At 41.5% G+C, this 19807-nt stretch overlaps 1 protein-coding gene across 4 annotated transcripts in view; it reads left to right on the top strand.

Annotated features, from left to right (window-relative positions):
• The window catches only part of LOC127449324 (ras-related protein Rab-6B), a 166669-nt gene that overhangs the window by 142433 nt on the left and 4429 nt on the right, over positions 1-19807 (top strand). For all 4 annotated transcript variants that reach the window (XM_051712671.1, XM_051712672.1, XM_051712673.1 and 1 more), the window contains 2 exons: positions 918-1011; positions 16021-16087. In XM_051712671.1, coding sequence (XP_051568631.1) covers positions 918-1011; positions 16021-16087 — 161 coding nt within the window. The remainder of the gene's footprint in view (positions 1-917; positions 1012-16020; positions 16088-19807) is intronic.

Below are 19807 nucleotides of genomic sequence, written 5' to 3' on the forward strand. Positions count from 1 at the left end.
CAGCAAAGTTGTATTTATGAGTGGGAAACTTCCAAATGATACCCGGGTTTCTGAGTTGGGACATTGGAAGGGGCGTGTAGTCATGACAAATAAATGGAAGCAATGATTTTGCTAAATTATTTCTTCTTCTGTACTTTATTTCAAAAATATGAATTTGTTAGATATGACAGCCATCAAATGACTCACACTTCGTGGTTTGTTTTAAGCAAATTAATGAATATGTTAAATACTATGGATTAATAAATCATATATGTCGTGTATAAGTGATGCAGGTTTATTCACTTGTACAGTGGAAAATAGAGCTTTTGCTGTCATTCATTGTGTATTTGTTTAAGTTTGGTTTCTTCCGTATTTTTTTTCCCACTTGAATGCATGACATGTCATAGTAACGAATGCTCAACTCAGAGGTACAAGCTTCCCTGGTCCACTTGAAGGCAGCATCTGCATATGGATTACGAATACCTTTCTTTCTTTTGTTCTCATTACTCAATGGGGGTTTGGTATTGGATTGGTTTAATGTTCAGTGTGTAAAACATTTACAGTAATTGCCTCTTTTACCTTTAATTGACTGATTCAAATGATCCACACCATATTCATTTAGTTCACACCATTGTCATTTAGTTGAAGTAGAAAAGTTGACATTTGTTGATTGATGCTATGTCTTATGTTTGTTTGTACTTTGTATTCCATTCCAGTGTTTATAATTTGTGATTTATAGAAAACTAACCTCTGAGCTACAAAAGAAAATAAATAATTTACAAGTTCACCTCAGATTAACGCAACATTAGGACCAGAATAAACGACCATGTGAAAAGCTTTATCAGGTTTCATTGGGGTTCATTAAAGGTTTAATCATTGTCCAGTAGTGTTTTATAAATATGCTTTGGAATAAAAGATACATCTATTTGTTTTCACAGGCAAATCACTATTGAGGAAGGCGAGCAGCGGGCCAAAGAGTTGAGCGTAATGTTTATCGAGACCAGTGCTAAGACAGGCTACAATGTCAAACAGGTGAGTTTTACCTCACTACCTCTTTCCATCTGCGGAAAGAGCTGGAAAGAGAGGGCACAGTGTGTGGGTGTGAGAAACACTGTGCGTTCGTTCAGATTTCTCGTCTGATGTGCGGTTGAAAGCGTGACTCAGGGTGACTAAGTGCCGAGGTGGAAGAGATTAAATTTGACGTGGAACTGTGCTGTGTGTTCTTTCTCTCTCTCTCTCTGTGAGCTGGAAATGTGTACAGCACACCATGTGTGTTGTGTTGGCTAAATTTTGTTTTTATGTATGTTAGCATCAGCTTTGTCTGACTGAATCACAGGCAGTGCCAGTCGTTCAGTCAACCTGTCTCTCTTGTGCTGGAACGATCAAGCTTTTCATCTCTCTCTGAAAGCTAACAGTGTCAAGTATTCAGTCAGATACAAAAGCATTCACAAAAGCTTCTTTCTTTATTGTTTCCCTTTCAGTAACAGTTTGGTGATGGAGATGTCATGTTATGAAAAAATTAACAGTGCTTCAAGAACACTTTAAAAATCTTTACATTTGCAGCTTGTGAAATAAAGATTCCGAGTTCTGTTGTTCAGCATTTGTGACATGCTGTTGATTACCTCAGAAAATAATTTAGAACATCTTTCAGAACAGTAGAGTAATATCTAGAGCAAATACAACTTAAGTGTGTGATTTCTTCGCCACTAGCGCCACCAAATGGAATTGCAAAAATATTGTTTTCAAACAGTTTTCCTGAACAGTCTCCTCATCTGCCATTAGTTGGACTTATAGGGGGTATTTACACTTGGTCAGTTCATGCATTTTTGCTGATTGGATTACTATCCAATCATCAAAAGACCCAGATGCATTCAAAGTCACTTGAAATGAAATAATAAATCACATATTTTAAATTTGCTGCCCAGCATTAGCATAATCACGGAAGTGAACTCTGTTTTATTTGCATATAGCACGGGAATTGAAGATTGGATTTATATCCGTTTGGCGGAAAAACATTTTTGTAGCCAAGTGTAAATGGAATGTGCATATTCAATCAGTTAGCAATCCGATTAGAAAAAAATGCATAAAGTTATCAAGTGTAAATACCCCCATAGATAGTCCCACACCAAACTCAGAACATTGTTTGAGCCAATATTGCTGTCAGAGGTCAGAATGTTTTGAAATTGTGGGCTCTATTTTTGTGAGTGCCAAGAGCGCTAATTCTAAGTGCAATTTTTATGTCGGCACAAAGTGCAGGTGAGTGTGGGTGCGAGTGTTTGCGCACTCTGTGGGTGTATGTCCACAAACTGTGGGTGTATAGTATGGTAATGAAGTGGTGCAAGGCGCAATTTGCTATATTCCTGAGAAGTAGGTCATTGCGCCAAGATGTTTCAAAACCACGTCTTATCTCAGCGCAAAGTCTAAACTCCGTTCCTGCATTTGCAGTTTGGAGATTCCACCAGCAGGTGTTAATGTCCAAATACTTAAAATATAGTGGAACATCAAATTAAGTCCCTGACAATTACTGTCATAGACATTTATGAATTTTTATTATGAGATTTGTGTTAAACTACTTATAGCTCATGGTTTATTTTTCAGTTATTATGCTTGTATTTACAGTTGTATTTATGATCTAATTTATATTGGTATTTTTCCACCTGTTGTCATAGCGTGATTTTTAAGTCACTGGAAAAGGGGCCGGTAGAAGAATTTGGAGAGAGTAAAATGTTTGGATTTGGTATGATTTCTTTTTATCACTTCGTTATTTTGATTATATTTTAGTTTAGTTTGAAGTGTTGAATTTAGAAATATATATATTTTTTTTTTTTTTTTTTTTTTTTTGTGGTTCAACAAATTAAGTTAATTTATCAAAATCAAAATCGCCGGTAGAAGTGAAGTGCATGCCGATAAAATAACTTGTAATTCTAGCCATGATTTGTTTGTCATTAGCTGAAAATGACTAATAATACTAACATTCTCTATAATTTAAAGGAGCGTACATCCAAATTCTGACAAGAATCACATTTTCCATGCATATTAAAGGAGCATTTCACTGTCATAGAAATATACCTGACATTCATCAAGGAAGCAGTTAATACAAAAAAGAACATAATTTTAAATTCTTCTACTTCATTACATACAGTCCATTTACACTACCAAATTCTTATGAATGTGCTGGCTTTGTTTATATCACTGGTGCTTGAGGGAATTAACTATATAATAGGACATAGTGTCACCGGAATCAATGAAGGACTCAAGATGCGGAAAAAATAGATATCAGTTTATTAACACAAGGCAGCAATTAAACTGGCAGAGACAAAGGAATTGACCAGCACCGACTGCAGTGAGGTGATGAGCAATGAGGAACTTGAGCTTGTCTGGCGGAGAAGAGGAAGTGATGGGAGCCGTGCGCTTGACCAGAGGTGAGGTGTGGAGAGGTGAGGCTGGCACAGCGAGCGAAGAGTAATCCAATGACTGGCGAAGATACAACCGACCGACAGACTGGCACTGGAGAAAACACACACAGCACAGAGACAGACAAGTTAGAGTGAGGTACTCAGACACAACACAATAATCTGGCAATGAACTGACACACTGGGAAAATGAATGACAGCTGTCGCTGATTAGCCGAGGAGCAAGGTAATCATAGCAACGCTGATCATGGAAAACCAATTTTATTTTAGACACATGAAAACTGGGTGAACACGCTTGAGGTAATGGGGTAATTTGAGCCGAACCACCACTGGATTAAACACCTTAGTAATGGCAAAGGGCCCGATGAATTTGGGTCCCAGTTTACGTGACGGGAGTCGGAGTGGAATGTCCTTGGCGGACAACCAAACTTTCTGCCCACAAAAGTAACCTGGGGCTTAGACTGGTGTTGGTCGGCTTGAACCTTGAAACAAGCGGCAGTCCTCAAGAGGACTTCTCTGGCCTGTCTCCAGGTGCATTGACACCTCTGAAATAGAGCGTGGGTAGAGGGAACGATGACATCGGGCTCCTGCTCTGGGAATAAAGGCAGCTGATATCCCAGGCAACACTGGAAGGGCAATAAGCCCATAGACGATAGAGGCAATGAGTTGTGAATGTATTCAACCCAGGCCACCTGGGAACTGCAAGATGAGGGATTCAGAGAAGCCATACATCACAGCGCCTTCTCCAAGTCTTGGTTCGCCCACTCTGCCTGACCATTAGTCTGGGGATGAAACCCAGAAGATAGACTCACCTTTGTCCCCAGTTGTCGACAGATCTCTGCCCAAAACTTAGACACAAATTGGGGTCACCTGTCGGAAACTACATCTAATGGGAGGCCATGGAGACGAAAGACGTGGTTAACAACTTCAACTGCTGTCTCCCTCGCTGACGGCAATTTGAGGAGGGGAATGAAATGAGCTGCTTTCGAGAACCAGTCCACTATGGTCAAAATGACTGTGTTGCCACGGGAGGGGGGGTAAACTGGTAACAAAATCCATGGCAATGTGAGACCAGGGTCTCGCAGGACTGACAGCGGTTGGAGGAGCCCCGCCAGAGTGTGTTGGGAGGTCTTATTGGTGGCACAAACGGGGCAGGTGGCTACAAACTGACAGACGTCGGACGCTAGAGATGGCCACCAGAATCTCTGTCTAATCAAGGCCTGAGTATGCTCGCCCTCCAGGTGGCAGGCTACATTGGATAAATGACCCCATCATAGGTTGTGTGTGCAAACCGATCGTGGAACAAACAACAAACCCGCTGGGCACTCCGTGGGAATGACGGTCTCACGTAAAGCGGAACGAACTTTGGACTCCACTTCCCAGGCCACCATGCCCACCACCTGTGATTGAGGGAGCTTGGTATCAGGGGCTTCGTTGAAGGTATCAATCTCAGATCATTGAGAAAGCGTGTCTTTTTAGAACCAGGCTGATAGGACAGCACAAAGTCAAAACAGCCAAAAAACCATGTCCAGCGTGCCTGCCTGGAATTTAGAGGTTTGGCCACGCTAATGTACTCAAGGTTCTTATGATCGGTCCACACCACGAAAGGCACCCCCGAACCCTCTAACCAATGGCGCCACTCATCCAGCACCAGCCTGACCGCCAACAACTCACGATTGCCCACATCATAATTCCATTCCAGGGGTGAGAGACGATGTGAAAAAAAGCACACAGGTGCATCTTTTCGTCTGAGGATTGTGGATTACCATCCAGGAGTGTCCAAGCATGACCGGAGAGGACGGTGACTTGAGGAGGAAGAATGAGATGCTTTCTGAGTGGTTTCCAGAAATGAGGGTGAGCATCTGAGGAAGAGCGTTTTGACAGGACCGCCTCCACACCCACCTCTGATGCATCCACCTCCACCACAAATTGTCAGGAGGGATCAAGAGAAGCAAGAATTGGAGCCGAACAGAAGCACTCTTTTAGTTTTAGAAACGTGGATTGAGCCTGTGGTGACCACTGAAAGGGAACTTTGGTGGAGGTGAGATCCGTCAGAGGTGCGGTGAGCTGACTAAGATTCCGGATGAACTGGCGATAAAAATTGGCAAACTCCAGAAACCGCTGCACAGCTCTCTGGGAATCTGGGGTTGGCCAATCTGAGATAGTCCTGACCTTGCTGGGATCCATACGGACTCCCTCAGACGAAATGATGAACTCCAGGAACGGAACCGACCGTGTGTGAAAAACATGCTTCTCCACCTTAACGAAGAGCTGGTTCTCTATCCAGGACATGGTCCTGGATACTCTGGTAGAAGATCAGAATATCATCCAAATAAACTTAAACAAACCAATGGACCATGTCATGAAGCACATCATTTACGAGCCCCTGGAAGACAGCCAGGGCGTTGGCCAAGCCGAAAGGCATAACCAAGTACTCAAAGTTTTCCCTAGGGGTGTTAAAGGCAGTCTTCCACTCATCACCTTCCCTTATCTGGACAAGGTGATAAGCACTGCATAGGTCCAACATTGTAAAGATGGTCGTCTCCTGCATGAGTTCGAAAGTTGAAGACATCAACGGCAAAGGATAACGATTCTTCACTGTGATGTCATTCAGCCCCCGATAATCAATGCAGGATCTAAGAGAACCATCCTTCTTCTCCAAAAAGAAGAACCCCACCCCTGCCGGCAAAGAGGAAGGACGGATGATACTGGCTGCCAGAGATTCATTGATGTACCTTTCCATGGCCTCCTTCTCTGAAACCGAAAGGGAATAAAGCCGGCTCCGTGGCAGAGAAGTACCCAGAATCAGGTCAATCACACAGTCGTACGGGCGATGAGGAGGGAGGGACGTGGCGTGGGACTGACTGAACACCGCCCTCAGGTCATGGTAAGCCACTGGCACCCTAGATAAGTCCACCAGCTCATCCTGCAACACAGAACAAGACTCGACAGGGGAAACAGCAGAAGACAAACAGACAGACAGAAAGGACTCCAGGCCAGCATGGAGCTCGTGGACCAATAAATGTGAGGATTGTGGATTACCAGCCAGGGGTGTCCAAGCACGACCGGAGAGGATGGTGACTTGACGAGGAAGAATGAGTTGCTTAAGTGGTTTCCAGAAATGAGGGTGAGCGGCTGGGTGAAGTGAGTGACCAGTGAAAGTGGAGTTCCGCTGATGGTGCGAGCGGTGATGGGCTCCTCCAGGGGAACGGTGTGAATATTCCACTTGGAGGCAAGCTCAACATACAGGAAATTCCCTTTAGCCCCGAAGTCGACTAAGTCATGCTGGGAGGAGAGTTGGCAGTCCAGGGGATTTACTCAACGGAGTAGTGCTCGCCAGTAACCCCTTTCCTACTGGCAAGCTGGATCTTTTACTGGGCATGTAGCAGAAATGTGACCGACCGACCGACAGACTGGCACTGGAGAAAACACACACAGTGCAGAGACAGACCGAGGCAAGATAGAGTGAGGTACTCAGACACAACACAATAATCAGAGAGTTAACTGACACACTGGGGAGTTTAAATAGAGAAGCGAAAATGAAAGACAGCTGTTGCTGATCAGCCGATCAGCCGAAGAGCAAGGTAGTCATAGCAATGCTGAGCAATGGCTGATCAGCAACAAGTGAGTGACACATGGGGGAAATGAAAACAAACACACAGGAAAAAAACGGCGACTCACCAGGATGTGACAGTAGATGGTGGAATAACCGGAGAAGAACCTCAGAATTAAATTGCACTTGACCCAGCCTATTTGAGCATATCACATGAAAACCCGCCAAACCCACTTGTGCCTAGACTTAGCGTATGCTTGCACGAAAATACCAAAACTTGCCCAATGACTCTGTGCTCATGACTTATGGCATAGTGATTTGCTTAGCCCTAGTGCTCTTAAAATAAGGCCCACTGTGTTTATTTAAACTGCGATCACACTACACTCATGCTCCATTCACTCCCATTTCGGGAGAACGGAAACACAAGCTCATGCAAAAAAAATTGCTGTCCGCTTATTTACAAAGTTAAAGTTTGGTGAACTCAGACTTCAGAATCTGTATGACGAGAAGACTTATGACCAATAATGGATTGAAACAATGTACATTGACCTCTTGGCTCAATACAAAGAATACATATTTCAAAGGTGCATGTTTTTATTATTGCAGGACAGTCGACAGTATATTTTAAAGGGGTCATGAATTGGAAAATCTAACATACCATGATATCTTGACATATAAGAGTTCATAGCACTATTATAACTGTAAATTTCAGAACCGAAAACTTCTTCGTTAGTCCAAAAAAAGGCTTTATTGAAACCAAGGTGCCAAAATGACTTGTTCTCTACTTACTCCTCACTAATATGTCATAGTGAGGTATTACATCAGCACAGGCCAGCCTCTGCATAAACAGATCAGTGCCTACTTTATTGTCGACACTACTTTGCCCACCGGTCTTGCGGTTAGAGTAGAGCGGTGAAATGATTTTTGGAGCAACAGGAGGTGTCACGATGGCCACAAAGATGTAAAGACGTTGTGCAGTGCCAGGTTGTGGGAAACTAGATTTCTTGCATTTGCTCCGCAAGGATCCCAACATTAGAGTGACTGACGTTTATTTTTAATGAAGTCCCGGATCGCGTCGGTAAGAACGTGTTTGTTTGCTCACTTCATTTTACCGATGATTCTTTCACAAACAAGACACAGTTCGAAGCAGGCTTTGCAGAGAGACTTAAATTAAAAGTTGATGCAGTGCCAACTATATTGGACTTGACAGTGATGTCGCAACAAACAAGTGTGAGTATCCATGTTAATTGTTTTGCTTCGTATGTTACAGACTGTTAGATGTGCACTGAGTATTTGATTTGATCCTAGTGATTTTAGATGCTCGTGTATTAGTTTTAATGCACAGGGATCTCTAAGCAGCATATATTTTCTTGTTCTGTTGGCATGATGGCACAATTGCCACAGATCCACCTAAGAATATTGATATTAATATATTTAGACAATCTCTTTCCTTTTTAATGAAAACATGACTCATTGTAATGAATAACGTATGCGTTTGTCACTACACTGAATATATGATGAAAGATGATTATATGACTAACTCTGACAGTGCGACAAACACCGGTGAATGTATCCTGTATACGTTTACATGTTGCACGGTAAGTGTATCCTTTCACAGTTATAAATGTGATAGCACCATGTATTTACACTTTATTTGGTACTGTCATACGTTACTCGCCATTTGTAAAACATGGAAATGTGTCACCGTTGGAAAATGCCCCAACTATGTAACAAGATACACACCGTTGTGTCGCGTCTTGGTTTAAACAACAATAAAAGTAATACCTATTACACAAATAGACAAGTAAATTACAGTGGTTACTTATCACGCTGTCACAGACTGCAGTATCCGTGGTGTTTGTGGAGGGGGTTAATTTTCTTCAAATTCGGGATCAGACTCTGGCTCAAACATGTATGGATGAATTCCTCTGGTTGTCATTTTTTTAACCATTTGAAGTTTTCAAAACAACCCCACATGCATGTAATGGCAGGGGCATTTAAACTTATCCACAAGCAAAGATGTTACCCAATCACAGCAGTGGGCGTTTACACTGAAGTCTTCAAGAACACACACCCCAAAAAACAGAGCATTTGAATCAGAGGCACAAAAACTGGATAGAAAATGACCAATTATTCCTAAATTATGACTACTTTTAATGAAAAAAATCACACTAACATTATAAGTGGACCTCAAGGAACATTATAAAATAAAATAAATATCCAGTTCATGACACCTTTAACATTTTGAATCTGATATATTTTGCTATCTGGGATTTATTTATTAAAACCAGAAACAAATGCATGCTCAAAATCTAGTGTGACCACCCCTTTATACCACTCAAACACTGAAACTGAGAAAAATGGCTTCAAAGTTTTTAGATTGTCCAGCCAAATGTGTTGTACCTACACACATGGTAATGCACTGATGAGATATGTACATACATCTCAACATAGTTGAGCCAAATCCATCCATCACAGGACAGATCATAGACTAAGAGACTTGAAGTCAGTCATAACACAATTTTGAAAAAATATGCATTTACTGAGGTAATGATTGGCACAAAGATAATATAATTCTGTGAATTATTGTTTTGTATAAGGGAAAAAAGACTAAGCCACACGCTAAGGCCTTCCTCAATGTGTAGAACAATCAACATGTCCACCCTCCTCTTATACAGACAAGATCTCGATGACATCATCACATGACACTTTATTCACAAACATGATTTTTCACAGAATACAAACAATTAGTACCTAGACTATTAATCACTGAATGCATATAATTAACGATTGACAAATGATGAATCACATTAATAAAATATAAACAATTGTCATGAAAGTACAAATCTACAAATATAGAACTATCAAAGATAACAACAATCAAAACATAAATAGGCACTAAAAATTACAACATTCAATCTGGCATATTTTACGACCACAAATTAATAATAATTTATTAAGTGAGGATATTCTGATCATTGAGGCATCAGGTGTACACTATCATAAATCACTGTAAAAAGTGCTAGGCCTATGTGATATTTACTAAAAAAAAAATAGTATGGTGACAAAATTACATGAAATATTTTTGAGTAGTTTTATCAAGGTTGTGCATAATTCTTAATTTCAGAATTAACTCCCTTTTAATTCATGAGTTGGAATTTGAATTTGTGGCTTGTCTGCAGGAGAGGGAAAGTAATAAGGCTTGTCACCTGGGTTGTAATTACTCTAACACCGGTCTCTCATTATAGTGATAGCAGAGGGAGACCTGATAAGGCACACCAGAGCATCAGAGAGAAAGAGAGAGAGAGAGAGAGAGAGAGAGTGACCAGAAAGCACGACAGCCTGAACTGAGAGAGTGTTTTAAAAAAATAAATACAAATGTTACCCCTTTTCTCCCCAATTTGGAATGCCCAATTCCCAATGCGCTCTAAGTCCTCGTGGTGGCGTAGTGCCTCAATCCGGGTGGCGGAGGACGAATCTCAGTTGCCTCCGCATCTGAGAACCTCAATCCACGCATTTTATCACGTGGCTTGTTGAGCGCGTTACAGCAGAGATGTAGCGCATGTGGAGGCCCACGCTGTTCACTGCGGCATCCACGCACAACTCTCCACGCGCCCCACCGAGAGCGAGAACCACACATTATAGCGACCACGAGGAGGTTACCCCATGTAATTCTACCCTCACTAGCAACTGGGCCAATTTGGTTGCTTAGGAGACCTGGCTGGAGTCACTCAGCACGCCATGGTTTCGAATTCGTGACTCCATGGGTGGTAGTCAGCGTCAATACTCACTGAGCAACCCAGGCCCCCCTGAGAGAGTGTTTTTGATTATTTAAGAGTGCTTTCATTTGCCTGCAAGTTTCTACGTTATCGATGGTTACCGTTGATTGTGTGTCTAAACACGCCATTAAAGAGACTGACCTTGAACCTGTTTCGTTGTCTCCTGACTCCTCCATTGCCCACAAATTTGCCTCCAAATCCTGGGTTTTGGCACCACTGTGATATTTTACGTTTGTGGGCAATGGAGGAGTCAGGAAACAACGAAACCGGTTCAAGGTCAGTCTCTTTAATGGCGTGTTCAGTGCCCTCCTGACTGCGCTCACTTCCATCAAGAGGGTAGGTGACCTGCAAGCGTTCTCTGTCAGCGAAACATGCCTGGAGTTCGATCCGGGCTATTCTCACGTGATCCTGAGACCCCGACCGGGCTATGTGCCCAAGGTTCCCACCACTCCTTTTAGGGACCAGGTGGTGAACCTGCAAGCGCTGCCCCAGGAGGAGGCAGACCCAGCCCTGTTGTTGCTGTGTCCGGTGCACGCTTTATGCATCTATTTGGATCGCACGCAGAACTTTAGAGTCTCTGAGCAGCTCTTTTTCTGCTTTGGTGCACAGCGGAAAAGGAAGCGCTGTCTCCAAGCAGAGGATCACCCACTGGCTCATTGATGCCATAACTATGGCATATCTCGCCCAAAACATGCCGCCCCCGGTAGGGCTACGAGCCCATTCTACCCGTGGTGTAGCGGCTTCTTGGGCCCTGGCCAGAGGTGCCTCTCTAACAGACATTTGCAGAGCAGCGGGCTAGGCAACACCCAACACCTTTGCAAGGTTCTACAACCTCCGGGTGGAACCGGTTTCGTCCCAGGTAGTGGCACGCAACACAAGCGGATAAACCCGGGATAGCCGGCCGGGTGTATCGCTTGCACATAGCGCCTTCCACCTCCTTTTGAGCTGAAGACGTGCGCTGTTAATTCCCAGTAGTGTTCACAAAAGTTGTTCCCTGGTTGACTTCCTCCGAGCCCTGTGGCAGTCGAGTTTTCAGAGAGATTCGCTGCCGGCCCAGTACACGTGCTAACTAAGAGCCCGGTTCTGGGGTAGGTGCTCCGCATGTGGCGGTTCCCTGTAAGGCTAACCCCATGCGATCTATATCTTCCGCTAATTCATTTCCCTGCTGGCAAACTGCATCTTCCTTGGGCAGAGCCCCTCTGCCCCAGTCTCCATGTTGTAGTAACTCCTCCCCCATTGGGCAGGATCTACCTTGAAGGCTCTCCACATGGTTGGAAAGACCATGTGATGTATTCTTCCACTTAAATATCCCCCCCTCTCTTGGGGCGAGGTGTGGTCTCCGCGGTGTCCTCCCCTTGGGAGGGACACCCCCCCAACTAGACCTGGCGGCCCAGTGGGATAATCCCCCTTCTCTTTTAGGGAGTGGAAAAAGAGAAGGGGAAAGAGGCCACGACTGGGTTAAGCCTGTCTCTATCTCTGGGTAGTCGACTTGTCCCCAAAAAGGGCTGTTCGACACTCATAACTGTGTTGGGGGAGGTTACGTGTCGACCTGGTGTGCTGGCTATGAGGCACACAGCAAGTCTGCCCACCACACACCGCCAGTTCACGTAACACAGTTCAGTCTTGTGGCGTTTTGTATAGGGACCCCTAGTGTCACTACATCGACACCAACGTTGAGTGAGTGACAGATAGGGAACGTCATGGTTACTGGTGTAACCTCCATTCCCTGATGGAGGGAACGAGGCGTTGGTCCCTCCTGCCACAATGCTGAACTACCCGCTGAAATGGCCGGACCTTATATAGGCTCCTCAGCATAAAACCTGAATGAGTGGTTGCATACCAGCTCCTTTTATACCCATATGTTCGGGGGAGTGGCATGCAAATACCACTCGCCAATTTTCATTGGCCTTTTATCAAAGTCCAGAGGTGTCTCGGGCTCCCAAGAGTGACCCCTAGTGTCACTACATCGACACCAATGTCTCGTTCCCTCCATCAGGGAACAGAGGTTACACCAGTAACCATGACATTTGCTTGTCCTTGTCCCCATTACAAATTGCAGTCATTCCAAAACCTTTACATTGTTGACTTCAACATGTGTGCATGTGCGCAGGGCTAGTGGGTGAAAGGTGGTAGTGATTTTAGTGTCCCAAAGGTCCAGGGGGCCCCACAGCAAATTCAAAACTGGGCCCAGAGCAATATACAGTCAGGGGGCACAGAATTCCTTGCTACGGCCCTGCATGCGTGTGTGGCTGACTAGAACTTGTGTGTTTGAAAAGTTTTGAATCTGTGTTCTCTGAGGCATCTGTTTATGACCAGAGTACACCATTTATCTGAAATTACAATCAATACTGAAATTTTCTTATTTATTTCTCCAACAACAGCAACATTAGTTAAACGGATTACCACGCAGAGGTAATTATGATGACTCAAATATTGATTGAAGAATTGCAAGGTGTCATGTTCTTTCCAGGATGAAATCGAACTTGTGTAAATAATACAGAACATAAGAGCACAGTAACACTGCTAGCACAGGCTGGGATAATTATAATGGAGTTATTTATTATACAAAAATATTAATTGCCATAATTTGTAAGCATTTTAAGTTTCATTATTGATACATAGCATGTTCGCTGCTTATTGTCTCTAATGTAAAGGTCTGACTCTGTACTTTGTTATACAGAAAAGTGATGCAATTTTTTTCTCCCTGTCTAAAATATGGAAAAAATGCAGTGGCTCTCTCCCATGTAGTGAAGCATGACTGTATGTCTGTGTTTTCCTTAATTGGAATGGATTGTGTTCCTTTGCTTTTGTCCAGGCTACATTGCTTTATGGCTCTCTCTGTCTTTCTGGTCAGAAACAATGGCCTGAAGGTAGTTAACAAAATGAGTCTTTCTTTCTGACCCTCTCTGCCTAATGGTCCACTGGTCTCCACATCCCTCTGGCTCGTCCATTGTGATTGATGACGTGAAACGAGAGGGGTGGTACTGGCTACATAAGCTAACTGCCCTGTTTGATATGATTCGGAGTGAGTGGGGCTATATTTCATTGCTGTATATAGCCTTATGTAGCTTCTGGGAATAGCCATTTATAGTGGAAAGCTGTAATGGAGGTGTGCGGTGGGCCATTAATTACCCTGATAGGAGCGGTGCAATGGCAATGTATTGCAAGTTTCAGAAGATAGAGTCAGTTGAAGTTCTTTTTGCTGTCTGTTATCTTATACAAAGAGTCTGCTTTAAAGGTCAGCAGGTGTTTTAGTCTGTGACATTTATGATTCTGAAAAGAACTGCTTACATGGGGATCTTCATTTCTGTTAATATGTATAGGAGGACCAGGCTGCTTCAATACACCAGAGAAAATCCTCTTTCAGTCTTTGCACCATGTCTCTTTTTTACCTGTTTAAAAATAGTTCAGTTCATGTTTTCTGCCTGAGTATTTTAATATCATCATGAAATGCACTACATTGCAAAAAGTATGTGCACACCCCCTTCTAATTAACAAGTTTGGTGGTTCCTCTATTAATTCCAGTGACGACAAATCATAATGCTACTTCATACAAAGACTTTGTGGCAACAGGTTGGGTAGAAACATTTTCTATTCCAGCATGACAATGACCATGTGCACAAAGCAAGGTCCATAAACAAATGGTTTACTGCATCTGGTGTGGAAGAACTTCACTGGCCTGCACAAAGCCCAGACCTGAACCCCATTGAACTTGGGGTGAATTGAAATGGTGCTGACATAATTTTCACCCAAAATGAAAATTCTCTAATCATTTACTCACCCTCATGCCATTCCCGATGTCTATGACTTTCTTTTTTCAACGGAACACAAACAAAGATTTTTAGAAGAATATCTCAGCTCTGTAGGTCCATACAATGCAATTGGATGGTGGAAGCTCCAAAAAGCACAGACAATCTTAGTAAAAGTAATCTATTAGACTCCAGCAGTTAAATTAATGTTTTCTAAAGTAATATGATCACTTTGGGTGAGAAACAAGTCAATATTTAAGTCCTTTTCACTATAATTGTTTACTTCCGGTGGCTCTCCAATGCACATCCACGGGGGGAATCAGTTCACGCCGCCTCTCGCATGACGTAAGTGCGCTGGCATGTTCAAATGAAAGCAAAACCAATGAAGCTTGAGAACAGCGTTCTCTTGCAAACAAATCGAGCTGCATTACCGGTTGTATCGTGTCAGTTCTCAGGTGAACATGCCTATGCGCTTACGTCACGCACTGGAGAGCGACTGGAAGAAAAACAATTATAGTGAAAAGCGCTTAAAAATTGCAATCGTATCGCTTTAGAAGACATTAATTTAACCACTGGAGTCGTATAAATTACTTTCACTATGAATGTCTGTGCTTTTTGGAGCTTTAAAGTGCTGATCACCATACACTTGCATTGTATGGACCTACAGAGCTGAGATTTGTATTCTTCTAAAAATCTTCGTTTGTGTTCTGCTGAAGAAAGAAAGTCAAACACATCTGGGATGGCATGGGGGTGCATAAATGATGAGAGAATTTTCATTTTTGGGTGAACTAACCCTTTAAGGCTAGGGTATACTTTGTTTTTCTGTATGCCATTATGTCTCATGTGTGGTCAAGCGCTCTAGCATTCCAAAGTATACTCTTTTGACCACAAGCTGGAACGGACGTGTTTGATGCATGCGCACAATGTCTGCTTTGTGATTCTTTTCAGAACAGTCAGCTCCAGGCACAGGCGCACTGTGGCACCTACTTGGTACTTGGCCTCTAGGCTGCAGAGGCTATTGAATTATGTTTTCCAATAGCCAAAAAGCTATTTAGGTATTGTTTTAGGCCACCTCCACACTGATACTTTAGCAATTTCATAACGTCACGGTTTTCGAAAGGCTTCATTTTCAGTGGTGGAAAATGCCGTTATAGTGTGGATGTGAGGCGTAAATGTTGCAAAATGATGTATTGTCAAATGAAAACGTATTAGTGTGGACATGGCCTTTGTAAACATGCATTAAGGTCTGGCTCCATTCTAGTATGGAACATCCACTGTTCAAGATCCAATACATTTCTGATGGATGAAATCGTGTTTTTTCTCGTTTAATATCCTGTTTCACTCAGCTATAAGTTCATAAAATGCAGAAGAAAAATTGGTTGTGAACAACATTGTGATTTACATTGACTTTAAAATTGCACATTATGACATTACAACCATTTTAATATTTTTACTACATTTTTTGTGATTAAGAAAAGCCTTTACTGATGATAGCTTCATAGCTTTTAATAAAATTCTCTAACCGTCTTCTCTTTTTGCTCCCGCAGCTGTTTCGACGTGTGGCAGCTGCCCTCCCAGGAATGGAGAGCATGCAGGAGACAAGCAAAGAAGGCAGTATCCTTTCAGTGAGCTCAAAGCTGAAACAATTCAGCAGTTAAAGGGATAGTTAACCCAAAAATGTAAATTCTCTCATCATTTACTCAACCTAATGCCATCCCAGATTTGTATGACTTTCTTTCTTCTGCAGAAAAAGAATCTTTGATTTTTAGAAGAATATTTCCATACAATTCAAGTGAATGGGTGCCACAATTTTGATGCTTCAGAAAGCACATAAAGGCATCATAAAAGTGATCCATATAACTCCAGTGTTTTAATTCATATTTTCAGAAGTGATTTGATAGGTGTGGGTGAAAAACAGATCACTATTTAAGTACTTTTTTGCTTGAAATTCTTCCCCCTGCCTAGTAGGGGGTGGTATGCATGAAGAATGTGAATCACCAAAAACACAAGAAGAATGTGAAAGTGATCTGTTTCTTAAGTCTTATGGATTACTTTTATGCTGACTTGTGTAATTTCTGGAGTTTAAAAATTTTGGCACCCATTTACTTGCATTGTATGGACTGAAAGAGCTGAGAAATTCTTCTAAAAATCTTCATTTGAGTTCAGCAGAAGAAAGAAAGTCATACACATCTGGAATGGCATAAGGGTGAGTAAATGATGAGATTTTAGGTGAACTATCCCTTTAAGTACTGAATGTTCAAATGTAGTGTGCTGTTCTTGTGTTTTTTCATCCTATTGAATATAGAGTGAAAGATGGGATACTCTGCTGTACTCTATATTTAGTAGGATGTGAAAAAGAAAGAACTGACTGGACTTCAATACTCTTGTACATATGACCTCTATTACATCGTGTTGTCTCTTTTCACAGTCCACATTAGTGTTAAATATTAACAAAGGTTACACATTTTGATGCAACTTCATCTAATGCTATAAAATGCAAATCTCTTTGTCATTTGCATTTATTCTTCACAGAATATTTCTTGCCCTTGAGAATAGCAAAGTGCCTTTGAAAGTGCCTTTGACATCATTTGAAGGAAAAAAAAAACATTCTACACGTTTTCTGACCTTCATTTCATGTGAATTTGCACTTGGGTGTTTTTGCACTGCATTGTGAAGTGTGAAGTGTGTTAAAAGCAGTGTCATAAATTAACTTTTTATTAAGCGGCAGTATTTATCTCCTAGGGATGATTTTCAGTGGCATTTGGCCATACGTCTTGCAAAAGCAGCCATTACGTGCCAAAGTTACGCAGTTTAATGAGATTTTTTTTAATGTCCAACCAAATGTGGATTATCACATTTTCACACTTGTTCAACATAATTTAGCCAAATCTCTCTGTCACGGGACAAATAATAATCTAATAGACCTGATTTTGTTTCTAACTTGGTAAAAATATGTAGTTACTGCGTTTTATCTTTGCACAGCGTAAAATTCTATATTGTGAATTTATATTGAGCAGTTATGTTTACGGTCTGAATGTTGGCCATGATATCAATTTACTTTGTCACATGGGGTGATTTTTCAATTGCTGTTTGAACTAATCAGTCGCACCCTGATTATTTTATGATCTTATTTTCTTTGACAGTGAAAGGTAAGATTTTCTTATATAATATACTTTTTGTTTACTCATTCATGTCATTTTCACCATCAAGTGCAAATACTGCTTCACTGGAAGGATCTGGGTAATTTTTTTGTCCCTCTCATTAAATATTTCTGTCACATTCAGTCACTCGTTATTGGAAGGTCTATTGCTATGGTAACAAGAAACTTTTTCTCTTTGTTATCTCTGTGAATATGTAGGCTTTATTTTCTAGCCAGTAAGTTTGAATGAGACAAGGTATCCTCTTTGTGTTTGTTTTGTGTACGTGATACATGTGCATGGTGTGTTTGTTGTGTGTTCTTGGCGTAGGGTGTGTGTATTCCCTCTGTGCAGTCATAATAGGACAGAGCGCTGGTGTTATTATTGTAACAAACACACACAAAGGTGTGAGACATGAAATTACAGTATTACTAGGATCGGAGTCCACTTGTGTGCAGTCAGAGTATTTCAAATAATTTCAGAATACAGCTGTGACTATAAATATAATCTGAAGAGAATGTTACAGATTGAAAGGCAACCTGATTGTCTTCATGTACTCTCATACCGGAAAGACAAGTTTAAAATGCCACATCTAAACCCCTCACTCCCTAACAAAGCCAACGGATTTGCTGCAGTTCTAACTTAATGTTTTTTGTCAGAGCTCTCACACAGCTTCTTGTGTAATTGGAATGATTCACTTTGGAGAGATACTTAAAAAAGAAATTGAAATCGATCCAGTGGAATATGACGCATCCCTACTGTTTCTCCAAATCTGTCGCTGTCTTCCCTTCCTCTCTTTCATTCCTACTTAGTCCATGTCCAAGAATACATAACAACATGAAAACCAAAAAACATTCCAAGCAGATCTGAGAATTTAACCGTGAAAAATCAGGGCAGGCATATACCTATAAGCATTGATTATACCTTGTGCTACAGAGCATTATAGAAAAATGAGGGGAAAAGTGGAACAATTGTGAATTTGCCCACAATTTACTGTCCCCCAAAACTGATGATTCAGGAATGAAGATCTGTAATAAAATGGCCTACAGCAGCTCCGAAGTCTTGATAATCCATGACGAACTGAATGTGAATGAGACAACAACAGAAGGCTGTAAGGAACCACGTAATATCATTTTGCAAACATTTTGCCACAGTCACGTAATTTTCATCTGGCTAAGATTTTTGATTGTCCAACCAAGTGTGGATTATCACATTTTCACACTCGTTCAACATAATTGAGACAAACTTGTCTCTCACAGGACAAATCAATTCTAAAATGTCAGTTATAACTCGGTTGTTACTAAAGCAGCTTTAAAAGAGACGATCTTCCATGACAAACTGAATGTGAATGAGACAGAAAAAAAAAAAAAAGGACCCTGAGGGCTGTGTAGAAACGAATGAGGATAGACAGCAGTCTTACACTGGGGGCATTCCGAGAGGAGTTAATTTAGCAAATTTGGGTAAAGTGAAGTGTAGGATCAGTTCATTTGTATGTTGGTCCAGAAATCTGATGCTTCAAAGCAAGAATGTAATCAAATATTCTTGATTGGGGGATGGTTTAGTGCAACAGATTCAGTGAAATTACAGGTGCATCTGTTAAAGGGGCAAATCATCTCATACTGACACTATTACCCAAACTACACACTCACACAGACCTCTCAACTCACCACTTCAACATTTGTTCATGAATGCAAACATGAGCACATTACATTTCTGACAGTTGGCCGCAGGTGCAGCTGGTGTGTCTGTACAAGCATAAAACAAGCCACACTAAACACACATCTCTCAGGGACACCAGCAGTTAACATGTATTTGAATGAGACTCTTTTACCTTGAGCTGGAAAGACTTTTTGTGTTGTTTTGCTGTTCCCCTAATAGCCACTAGATGGTGCACATTCCCTTTTGCAAAGGGAAGTCAGCTCACAAAAAAATAAATTAGGCTAATGAATTAAAAATAGGATAAGATTAAGGTTAGGGTTTGAGCAAAAAAAAAAAAAAAAAAATTGTTACCTGTTATGTTATGCTATGTATAAAGCGCTTTGTAGATGTAAATACTCAATTTGTCCAACATATGATATTCTGCAGCATTTATGACTGCATTTACTCCTAATACCTCGAGGGGTCAGTAGGAATGTATATTTTGCAGGTATTTAATTTTTTTTTTTTTTTTGGTATGTAAACCACCATATATTGTTAT

Source organism: Myxocyprinus asiaticus, chromosome 12 (assembly GCF_019703515.2).
Source record: "Myxocyprinus asiaticus isolate MX2 ecotype Aquarium Trade chromosome 12, UBuf_Myxa_2, whole genome shotgun sequence".
Taxonomy (NCBI): Eukaryota; Metazoa; Chordata; class Actinopteri; order Cypriniformes; family Catostomidae; genus Myxocyprinus; species Myxocyprinus asiaticus.